This window comes from Marmota flaviventris, chromosome 11 (genome assembly GCF_047511675.1).
Source record: "Marmota flaviventris isolate mMarFla1 chromosome 11, mMarFla1.hap1, whole genome shotgun sequence".
NCBI classification, from domain to species: domain Eukaryota; kingdom Metazoa; phylum Chordata; class Mammalia; order Rodentia; family Sciuridae; genus Marmota; species Marmota flaviventris.
This window is the reverse complement of record NC_092508.1, coordinates 9,688,211-9,700,476: the sequence shown is the minus strand read 5'-3', so window position 1 is coordinate 9,700,476 and position 12,266 is coordinate 9,688,211. Positions and strand designations below refer to the sequence as shown.

Genomic DNA, 12,266 nt, shown 5'->3' with positions numbered 1-12,266 from the left:
GGTAAACAAGCTTTAAATATACCAATTTCTAGAAGTGTGGTACTCAGTTCTAGGAAAAGCTATTGCAATCAGCATGGGAAAGGCAGTAAGCTATCAGAGAGGGCTAAATTAAGGGCCCAGTTCCATCCAGGCCCCCAGGGGAGATGTTTCCATTCATGTAACACCCTCTACATGAAGATAATCCAATCACAAACACAGTGACATTTGTTAGATGTGGGGTTTTGGGCAAAATTGGAATCAGAACCACAATGTTTAGACCTATAACAAGATTGAGTCTTCACTGATCCAAAATTTACATCAAAAAGTGATCATGAATATTATAAACTATGGTTCACTACAGTAACCATGCTGTATGGTAGACTGTTGAACTTACTACTTCTGTCAACCGGAAATTTTGTTTCTTTTGTCCAATACCTCCCCAGCTCCTGGGAACCACCACCTTTCTGTTTCCTTAAATGCTACACTTTGAGTTTTCACATATAAGTAAGATCATGCAGTTGTCTTTCTTGCCTGACTTATTTCACTTAGATAAATGCCCTTCAAATTAATACATATTTTTGCCAATGACAGAATTTTCTTCTTCTTTAGGTTGAATAACCTTTTGTGTGTGTATATTTATATAGCACATTTTCTTCATCTATTTGCCTGCTGATGGACACTTGGGTTGATACCATATATTGGCTATTGGGAATGATGCTTCCATGAAAGAGAGAGTGCAGAAACCTATTTGACATACTGATTTCATAACCAGAAGTGGGGTTGCTGGATCATATAGCAGTTCTGTGTTTAGTTATTTGAAGAACTTCCAGATTGTTCCCCATAATGGCTTCACCAACTCAAATTCCTACCTACAGTGTACAAAGTTTCCCTTTCCTTTCAAATTCCTACCTACAGTGTACAAAGTTTCCCTTTCCTTTCTACATCCTCACAACACCTGTTATCTTTTGTCTTTTTGACAGTAGTGATTCTAACAGGTGCAGGATGACATCTCACTGTGTTTTTAATTTCCTGAAAATTGCCAAGGGAGATTTAAACTGTTCTCACCATAGAAGCAATTATGTGAAACAATGCACATGTTTATTAGTTTGATTTAGACAATCCACAATATGTGCATATTCAAGACATCATGTTGCATGCTATAAATATATGCAACCATGTCATTAAAATAATAATTCCTAAAAAAGAAAAGACTATGGAATGCAGCCTACTCTTGGCTCTTCCTCCTAAGTGGATATTTCCTTATGAGCTTCTCTTAAGCTTTGCCCCCAGAGGGCAAAGAATGTTCTGGAAGGGCAACTAAGGCAATGTAATGATAGGATTGATATCAAACAGGTCTCATGCAGTATCATGTTTTATTTTACAAATTTCACACAGTTTTCGGGCTGGGGTTGTGGCTCAGCGGTAGAGTGCTCGCCTAGCATGGGCGAGGCCCTGGGTTCGATCCCCAACACTACATAAAAATAAATAAGTAAAGATATTGTGTCCAACTACAACTAAAAAATAAATATTAAAAAAATTTCACAAAGTTTTCAAATAATCCAAACTTTCCCTACATATACGCTTTCAAAAAGGAATATATGTGTGTGTATTCATTTAGAAAATAGCTGTTAAAAGAAGGTATAGATATGGAGGTATTGATAATTATTGGTTTATTTATTATGAGGTGGTTGAATTAATACATAAGAAGTCACTAATCTTAGTTTACTATCACTCGAGTAACTTCTAAGCCAAGCTATCAAAAACTTAGGAACATTATTTTTTAAAGTAGAAACCATTAAGTATCCCAAAGAAAATCTACTCAGATTCATGTTGAATCCCCAATTTTGTGTGCATAAGCAAAGCCCAAGATAATCTTACTAGGGCATTTCAAAAGAAACACTTTCCACAAGTCTGGGAGCATTAGTTGTGCTCAATTGTACAAGATCACCATGTCTTAGATTCATTTTAACAAATATGGCTCATTTGCAAATATCCAGAGTAAGGTCTATTTGCAAATATCCAAATATCCTCTGAACAATTGGTTTCTACCCTTCCCGTTGTTTTTCTTTTTATGCTTGGGCTTCTCTGCACCACACTTAGTTTTCTTCTTGTGACTATTATCATTTGGCACCTCTTCAGAAGGAGAAGCCAAAGGTTTCAAGCTGATCAATTATTCCAGAAGCCAAATTATTCCCAGAGCCAAATCTCATCATTACGCAGAAAAGTTGAAGATCAATCAGAATTTTGGAGTTGCCTTCTGACAATTATGGGTGTCTTCACCTTCACTCTAAGTTAGTTTAGTGTATGTCTGAGAGACTGGAAGAACATGTTTTTTGAATATTTAAGCAATGTTAGACAATGAAGAATTAAGTCATGTCCCATCTAATTAAGATAAATGAATAAATAAATAATAGGGTAGGAAAGCTTCACTGTTCCTCAGTCTTGCCAAGTTTTGCACCAGTGGATCACAAACCGGAATGTGTGGTTTCAGATTCAGAGCATACAGGCTCCTGCCTTCTAAAATCCAACAGAGTCTGGAATGTATCAAGGGGTTAATACACATGGAAGGCAGAAAGAGAGAAAAGGAAGAAAGGGTGGAAGAAAGAAAGAAATAGAAAAAGCAGAGGGGGGGACAGAAAAGAAAAAAAGACATTTCTACAGGATAAGCTTGGTGAAAGACCCAGCCAAATTCATCAGGCTTCCTTTATCAGAATGTAAAAGTGCCCTCCCTCCACAGTCATTCTCTTCTTTTAAATGACAGAAATAAACAGGGACAACATATGACGAAAGTTCTCTCATCCACTAAATGCTGGTGTCCTGAGACACATCACCTGGCTGCCCCCTCAGTCATCCAGCCGCATCCAGCACTGGGCTATTATCTCCAGGCAGCCACAGCATCTTTTGGGAATTGGGTGAGGAGCCCTGTTTTTCTTCAGTAGAAAGCTATTTGCTCACCTTTGAGGAAACTGGGTGGGGGAGTTACTAGGGAACCTTCCAGTGCTCCAGGATCCTGCCCTAGAATTTGTGAATCAAAGACACACAGTGATTGATTGTCCCTTGGGTGTGTGTATCCCTCCACCTTGAGAGCTCCTCCCCAGTGCCTCGTCCTGCTAGAGGAGCTGGGGATAAAACTGGAAAAAAGGGACAAATTCCCCATCTTAAGACAACTAAACAGATATTTACATAAATATGTAAATAATTATGTGGTTGAAAATGGCACTGAATGACATGGAGGAAAATCACAGGATGCTACAGAGTCCTGTACGAGAAGGACTTGATGGAGTGTTTTAATGAGTCCTGAGCAACACAAAATAAGCCAAACAGAAATCTTGATTTAAGAGAAGAGGATTGTGACCATTGCCCACAGCCAGGAAAATCCCTAATCAAGGGTTGATATTACTTTTTGTGCTCAAATAAAGCTTCTTGGGGCTTGGCTCTTAAAATTCTATCATGGTCAAAAATACTTCCAGAGTAAATAGCAAAGAATGCTTCTTCAGAATGCTATAGATATGTGAATTTATAATAAGTTAGGTGATTTTTAGAGAAATGGAAATGAAAGACCCAGGTATGATGGATCTTGCTGCAACAGGGCCTGGGCCTGGACCAGAGGGATCAAACACACCCCACCTGCCTTGCCTCTGCTAAGCGATTTCATCTCTCTAAGCCTCAGTTTCCTCATGTCTGAAGCAACTGTCACACCTGCCTACAGGATAGTTTTGAGGAGCATAGGAGGTAACTCACAGGAATGGGACATAGAAAAGCTAGCTCAGGAAGGGGGAGTAAAAAGCATTTAAAAATATTACAGCTGGGCACAGTGGTGCAGGCCTGTAATCCTAGCAGCTTGGGAGGCTGAGGCAGGAGGATTTCAGGCCCTATGCACCTCAGCAAGACCCTGTCTCTAAATAAAATATAAAAAGGGTTGGGGATGTGGTTCAATGATCAAGTGTCCCTGAGTTCAATCCCTGGTACCAAAAAAAGAAAAAAAAATTACAAACCTGGATCTTCCCTCTGAGAGGAATAACTATTGGCCCCCACCAAAGACTTCATAGTCTTTGTGTATTTATTTTTCTATTGCTTACCATTCATCCCATGCAAAATGTCATGTCAATATGATTTGAGTGAGTTACAAGCGTGTGTCACTTAGGACCCTGAAAAAAATATTAGCAAGAGTTCCCCCACCCCACCCACAAAAAAAATAACCACAAATGCACTTGGGATTCAGCTTTTGCTCAGAGAGGAAAATGACATGGTTTTGAAATATATGCTGTTTGGTTTGTTGTTTCTCTTCCTTTCAGATGTATGTTCAAGGACAGTGGAGTGGAAATAAAATTGGGGAAAGTTGGACTGGAGAGAAAAGCCATTTCCATCACAAGAGTTGGGTAGTAATTCTCACTTGAGTTCATCTTTTTAGCAGTCATCCACATTTTCACTTTAAAAGACTTTATATTTGTTACTGATACCATGAAGGGCATTTCTGAAAACACACAGACTCCAAGGCCACCTGCCTCGCTTGATTGATGGGGCCATTCTGAGAAATCATGGCTTGGAGGAGATGGTTTTTAACCAGTCTCCTCAGAGCTTACCTTCCAGGATTTCAGCGTGGCTTCTCCAAAGATGTACAGGGGATTTTCAAAATAGCAATAATTTGCAAAATATTCTGGAAGCATTCTTCTGAAGTAAATCTATTGTACCAAATAACTCTTTCCAACTGTTGTGTTATCTCAGTTAAGGGTAGGCTAACCATTAAAAACAAATTAAATATTTAGAAGATAAAACAAAATTTTTAAACACAATCAAAGAACAGGCAATTTATGAGCAAGTATAAAAATTTTCTTTAGGTAGAATTGTTCTACTTACTCAATTTGATCTATTTTACTATTTGGGTTTCCATTGCTTGGAAAAGAAAACAAACAAAGTATGAAACTCTTCAGATTTATTAACTCAAACATATTTTTATTAAAGAATGAATGCATTTATGCTAAAGAATCGTTTACATATGTCGTAAAGCAACAAGCATATCTTCAGGAGACGAGTCCTCCTCAGTATGAGCCATGCTCACTGTACATGCCTGAAAACTGGACCCACACACAGGGGCACACGTACAAACACACAAACACGTACAAGGACACACAGATCCGCAGACCAAATGCTGACACCATCACTGTCTGGATTATATTGGCTTTCATTTAAGGCTTCTAAGGTGCCCAGTGCCCCTACCATTACCAAGAATGAAAACAGACTTTGTAAAGGAGCAGTATTACTTGGAAAATCACTCATCTGCTCTCAGCCTTAAATGCATGTATTTCATCCCATGAAACCCATTCCATTCTTGATGGTATTTAAAGATCTGTGAGACTGAGAATTCTCAGCTTTCCTAGGGAGAATTTCTCATTAGAAACCACGAACCAGTGGGCAATTCTGACTCTAAGACATCACCAACTTTCAGAGAACAAGATAAGATTTCCCTTTAGGTTACAGTGGACGTAGTTTCTCTAGACCAGCTGCATTTATGCAACTCATTCCCTACTTGAGAGCAGTGTTGAGTGCTGGAGCAAAGCTTCCTTGTGGTGGCAAAGGAGATTGAAGCTTTCCATGGAGGGTTCATCAGACAGGACCATGGACCAAGCAAGTGACCATAAATCAGGTTTGTAAAAGGGTCAGCCTCCACAGGGGGTGTTACGTGCTAATCGTTTGCTCCCTTTTTCTCAGAGAGCTTCTGCTTTAGATTTCTGGTTGGTGTGTTCACTGTTTATATCATTTGCTTGATCATTTTCTTCCCTTTGATGTCCTGCAATGGATGCTGAGAATCCATTTCTCTAGGGATGCTGCAAGGGGAGGGAGGATGAATGGTGCAGGAGAAGGGAAGGGATTATTAGTAGTTGCAAGTATTCTAAGAAAATAGATGAAGTGAATACAATAAGAGGGTACTACTTGATATATTCATGTAAATAAAAGCATTATCTTTAACTGCGAATTAACTGCCAACTATCAGGTTGTTAGTTGTAAAGCTTGATAAAGGCTGTGCTGATTCACGTACTGAGGAGGGTCTGGAACATGCCGTGGAGAGGAGCTCTGGGTCCTCTTGAGCTGTCCCTTCCTGTCCCTGCAGGCTCTGCACCAGCATCAGCACCCTCGCTGCCCCCCACAGGGATCTAGAGGTGCCTCTAACATTCTGGTTGGATTTCATAAGGCAGATTGGAATGGTCCCTCAAATAACAGCCGCAGAGTATTTGCCTGAGAGTGTTAAAAATCGGCATGAAGATCTCCCACGAGGAGGAGTTCGTATAAGGGGGAAAAAAAAGAGAGAAAGTCTAGAACCTTCCTCCCCATCCAAGCTCCCACCCTCCTCACAGTCACAGCAGCAGCAGATTTCAATGTAACGTAATTACTTTAATGATACATTTCTTTAGATTTAGAATTGCTCTTCGGAATTTAAAAAGCATGGTCAGCCAATAGTGTGGCAGTCTTTTCATCCCAAATTTGAATCGTTGCTCATTCACCTGTCATCTGGAACTCCGTGACCAATGCTGCCTTTGCTCAGCATCTCAAGTCCATTCAGCCATCATCGGATTCCAACTCCTGGGAAACCTCTTCGGACGAGCTGTCCCTGTGGATCCGCCCATCGCTCTTCATACTGTGGAAAGTCTTCTTGAAGGCCTCCATCATGGCGTGGGCCAGCTTCTTGGCCTCCAGCTTGCTCTCACACTCCACAGCATGGCAGTCCATCTGGTAGGACAGGTCATCGTTGATCTCCCTATAAACCCAGGCGAAGATGTTGGGGCTCACGTTGTGGTCGGCGGTGCAGTAGGCGATGCGGGCCACCTGGAAGGTATCCATGTGGACCGTGGCCTCACCTTTGTGGTCGAGGTGATGCAGCCACACCTGGAATGGTCGGATTTCCAGGAGAGCATTGGCTGGGGACACGTCTTCTCGGGCAAGTGTATGCTTCTTCCAGAGCTCGATGACCGGCTTCTCGGTGCAGCCTGATAAAAACTGCATGCCTGAGGTGGACACTTTCCCCAGATAGGTGACCTGCAGGAGGAAAGAGGAAGCAAAGAGAGAGGTCAATAGCAGGATCTGCACGCCAGTGGAAGAATGGGCACCCCAGTGGAGACGCACAGAGACCTCCCTCACCCCCTGGACAGACTGTCATCAGAACCTCTACCTTTTCTCCCTAATAGGTCACTACTTGACAAATGTATTGAAATTCTTTAAATAGATTTGGATTTTTTAAATCAAATAACTAGAGAACTATTTCCCTCTCCCTTTCCCCCTTTCAAATTAAAAAATGATTGATTAGGATCTTTTACATAATTTGGCATTTCCTTAACATCATAAGGTCACTCAAAGTTTCTTTTCCACCATGCACACACAGAATTTAATGACAGCAAGGAATCAAAGGATGCTGCATCTGAAAACAAAAGCTTTGTTAAACTTATCTCCTAGCCTGGTTCTCTTTGCAAATCTTCCAGGTTTTGATTTCATCAGGCTGCAGGCTTCCAGCTAATGCCAAGGACGCAAAACTGGTCTACTTAAGTTACAGCCTAAAGCCTGATTGTTTTCCCTCCAGAGATAAGTTTTTAAAATGCAACAATGCCAAGTTCTTTTTCAACGTAAATAGCGTTTGAACTGATGGGCATCTGACTATTTGATAATAAATGAAAGATCTACAGATAAGACTAGAATACTGGCTTATCAAATAGCAAGACAGGCAATACCCCAACTAAGAAACAGAATTCTAAATTATTCAAATAGTATCTTTAAGAAAAAGCTTATTTACGATATACCAAGTAGATATTTAAGCTATTTTATTTTTTATTCATTAAACTGGATAGAACAGTTACCATTGGGAAATAAACATTATGGAAACGCATAAAACCTGAGGATCAGATAAGAAATAACATGAAATAATATTTAATTAGCTTTAAAATCAACCCACTTATAAATACTATGAATGTGAGGAGAAGCCGCCCTGAGAAAGATCCATGGAAACGGGAAGACATGATAAAGAACTTTTTGGCACAAGGATCTCAAATCAATATTTATGTTTAACAGGGAAATAAAGGCTACCACAAAACATTTAGGACACAGAAGGGAGGTACCAGTGCAGCCTTTAGTGCTTTGGTTATCTGTGAAACAAGTGTCAATTGAATAGTCCCTTTAAAAAGATGACTTTTTAGGAGAGAGGCAGAGGTGCTGTATATTCTAGAGGTTTATTGGGAGCCTACTATACACAAACGCCATGTGCTGTGGGCAATGGAGAGGAGGTTGATGTGAAAGTGGGGAGGGTCAGAAATTGACAGGAGGGAAGTGCCTGGGGATTCGTCACAGCAAAGTCTTTGAGGCAAGGAAAGTGAGGTTCACATCCCAGCTCCACTGCTCACCAGGTCTGGTTCTGGACCACCGCTAACCTCTGCCCATGCACAGATACAATGGAGATGCAGGCAGACCATGGAGAGGGCAGGCAAGGGGCACAGGAAAGTACCCGAGGAACTCAGAGAGGAGCAATGGAGCCCTGCTCAGGGGGAGCCTCAGAAAGGTGAGCCATGGGATTTCAAGGCACCAGGCCTCCGAAGCTAGGTGGAAATTTATTTGCAAATATTGCTGGGGGGTAAAGAGGAGAAGGAAGGGGAGATGCAAGGCTGCTGCAGGGAAAGAGGCCACAGCAGATGGCCATTTATCAGGCCACTGCATGCGACAGCCCTGGTGCCTCTGGCCACACTGGAAGGAAACAGGCTGAACTTGAGGGAGGGAATATACCTGGATGTGATGTAGGGTGTGAGCTCAGTAGACCTGCCTGGTGCCAGGAAGAAAGGAAGAGAGGAGACCCACTAATAGCAGAAGCCCAGGCAGTGGGAAAGGCCAGGAGGGTGGGAGTGCTACTGCAGGGCGAAACAGACAACGGGTCGAAAAAGAAAGGGACTCAGATGCTGAAAGCACCCATCATCCCCAGGAGAGCAACCAGGTGAACAGCCTGTCCCTCTGGACTCGATTTGTAACAAAATAGGAGTGTATGGCCCATTCAATGGGGGAAAAACAAAACAAAACAGAAATTCTCACTGAAATAATAGCTGACGGCAGATCTACTGGACAAATTCTTGAAGACCACTGTTTTAAGATTTCAAAGGACTAAAGAAAAATGTGGGAAAGTCAAGAAAGGGAAGCATGAACAAATGGAAATAACAAAAATAGAAACTTAAAATGAACCCAAACAGAAATTTTTGAACTGAAAACTATGATAGAATGAAAAATGGAAAATTAACTAGAGGTCTTCAAAGGTAGAGTTGAGCAAACAGAAGCAAAAACAGTGAAATTAAATAGAGAGCTCAGAAATATATACACATAGAGTCAAAAGATTTTCAACAAGGAAGCCAAGCAACGTTCAATGGGGAAAGGCCAGTCTTTTCCATAAATGGTGCTGGGAAAACTGGATATCCAGAGTTAGCACTGTACTTAAGGCTATATACAAAGACAAATTCCAAAATACACCAAAGGCCTAGCCCTAGATAATGTATGACTGTGTGACGCTACAATGTGTACAACCATAGAAATGTAAACTTGTGCTGCAATTGTGTGTATGATGAATCAAAATGCATTCTGCTGTCATATACACCTAATTTTGAAATAAATAAATTAATTTTAAAAAGGCAAAGTAAAAAAATAAAAATAAATAAAATATGACACCTAAGTCTATGAAACTCACAGATGAAAACACAAAAGCTTCTTGATATTGAACTCCGCAAGGAGTTCTTGGCTATGACACCAAAGGAACTGGTAACACACAAACAAAAGAGACAAATGGGACTTCATGAAAAATATTTTAAAGCATGAATCAAAAAAGTACCAAGGGATTAAGAAGGAAACCACAGGAGAAATACTTGCAAATTAGAAATCTGTCAAAGGGTTAATGTCTAGAATATGTAAAGAAACTCCTAAAAGTCAACAGCGACAGCAACAAACAAATCTGGTTCAAAAATGGGCAAAGGACTTTAGTAGACATTTTTTCCAGAGAAGACATGCAAATAACCAATGAACCCATGAAAAGAGCTTCAACACTATGAATCATTAGGGAAACAGAAATCAAAACTATAGGAGATATGGCTTTACACCCACCAGCATGGCTGCTCTCACATAGGCAGAATATAGCAGGTGTTGGCAAGGGTAGGAAGAAGTGGGAGTCTGTGCACTGTGGGCAGAACCCTACAACAGGACAGCCTCTGTGGAAAAATGTATCAGTGAGCTTTTCCCACCAAATGAAATACCTACACAGTAGTGAGAAAAAGGCTTATCCAGCTTAGCATTCTGCAGGTTCAAAGTTCAAGACCTGCCAGTAGGGGAATGGGGGGTGTCCCATCGGTTTGGTGTGGTGGCTCATGGCAAAAGCATATGTAAGAGTCAGCAGTCATATCTCGAAAAGGGAGCAGGAGAAAGAGGACAGGGAGCAGGGTGGCAGCCAGGCTTGGTCCTGTTATAACCTTCTCACTAGAAATATCAAAGGGATGACTAGAAACATCTCATGTCCCTAATAGGTCCCACCTCCCAAAGATTCCACTACCTTCCAATAGTGCCACCCTGAGGGTAAAGTCTCTAGTCTCAATGGGTGTCTGGGGCACACCCACCACATGCAAACCACAGCAAACAATATGGCAGCTCACCTACAAATTAAAAACAGAATTATCAGCAATTCCATTTCTGGGTGTATATCCAAAGAATAGAAAGAGGATCTTGAAGAGACATTTATGCCCAAGTTCACAGAAGCATTATGCAAAATACCTAAAATGTGGACATAACCCACGTTTCTATCAACACATGAATGGATCAATAAATATGGAATATTCAGCTCTAAACAGGAAGGAAATTCTGACACAGAACAACATGGATGGACTTTGAGGATATTAGCTAAGCAGAATACACTATTCATTAAAAGACAGATACTGTAATCTCGCTTATGTAAGATATTTAAAATAAAAATTATAAACACAGAAGTTACACTGATGCTGGGGGTGGAATATGGAGTTCTGTTTAAGGGTACAGAGTTTCCATTCTGCAGGATGGAAAGGAATATGGGATAAATGTGGTGGTGGTGGTGGTGGCTCACCCTTATGCATGCATTTAGGGCAAGTAAAATGTACACTCATGTGACTTTTATGTTGTATGTGTTTTACAACAATAAAAAACTGGAGGAAAAAACAAAAAGGGAAATTTGTTTCAGTGCCCAAAATGAAAGTATATTCTTTCTTACTGTTCACTGAAACTAGAAATAACTATGTTTACATTTTATAGAAGAAATTCTCTGGAGGGTGGGAACTCCTTTGATCTTCTCTCAAAGCTTGCTCTGTCTCTTATACAAATGCATAAACACACAAACAAAGAGATTTCTTTCAAAAAGTATATGGGAACTTTTTCTGTAATTCAATTAAAGGGTACTTTTAAAATAACTTCATCAGAAGTTGTAGATGATATACACCTACAGAAAGAATTTCATAGTAGCGAAACTTTGGCAACTAAGAAATAATATAACCCTCTTTATAAATATTTATGATCTAGAAATATTTTAAGGAAAATAAAATTTTATTTTATTTTGGAGGTGGTCTTGAAAGAATCATGGAGCAGAAATCAGTATCCTAAGACAACAGTTAAAGCTACTTAATAAATACAATTTTAAGTAAGGTAACATAATAGATGGATGCAATCTCTTCATACTTAACTTATTATAAAAGTAACTGATTTAGCAATATACTTTTACCAGTGACATGTGAATAGCAGATCAAAATATCAAAAAAAATTAAGGTGTCAGATACCCACTATGTATGTCCACAGCCAAAGCAAACCCCCAGACACAGAATGGTGATAATTAATATTGTCTCACATTTGATGGCAAAAACCATATCATATCCATTAGATCCACTGAGAACCTGTGGGTCAGGATGGAGTGTTGTTATCACTAACTCATTTTAAAGCCCAGAACCTTAGATCCAGATATGAGGAGTGGCCACAGTCACCTAAGCAAGCCAACAAGTGACACTGGGATGCATTCTTGGGACAGCAAAATGTGGGAATTTCAGCAACATTTTAATAATCTAGGAGGGAAATAACATAGAAGAAAGAGACTTGAAAGACACCTGTCAAACACCCAGACCGTTTTGCTATTGGATGAAGCCATTCCATTTGATACCATGTGCTCATCATTCCCATCCTTAGAGCATAAGAGAAAATTTGGTGTTATATGGGCATCCTAGACGCAGGGGGTCCTCCCAAAGAAGTAACAGGATTCTACTGTTTTTGCC

At 40.3% G+C, this 12,266-nt stretch overlaps 1 protein-coding gene across 2 annotated transcripts in view; it reads right to left on the bottom strand.

Moving 5' to 3' along the window:
* Positions 1-4,905: 4,905 nt before the first annotated feature.
* Pid1 (phosphotyrosine interaction domain containing 1) overlaps positions 4,906-12,266 on the bottom strand; it is a 231,676-nt gene continuing 224,315 nt past the window's right edge. For both annotated transcript variants that reach the window (XM_027941954.2, XM_071619584.1), the window contains exon 3: positions 4,906-7,011. In XM_027941954.2, the coding sequence (XP_027797755.1) occupies positions 6,535-7,011 (477 nt within the window). In that variant the 3' untranslated portion in view covers positions 4,906-6,534. The remainder of the gene's footprint in view (positions 7,012-12,266) is intronic.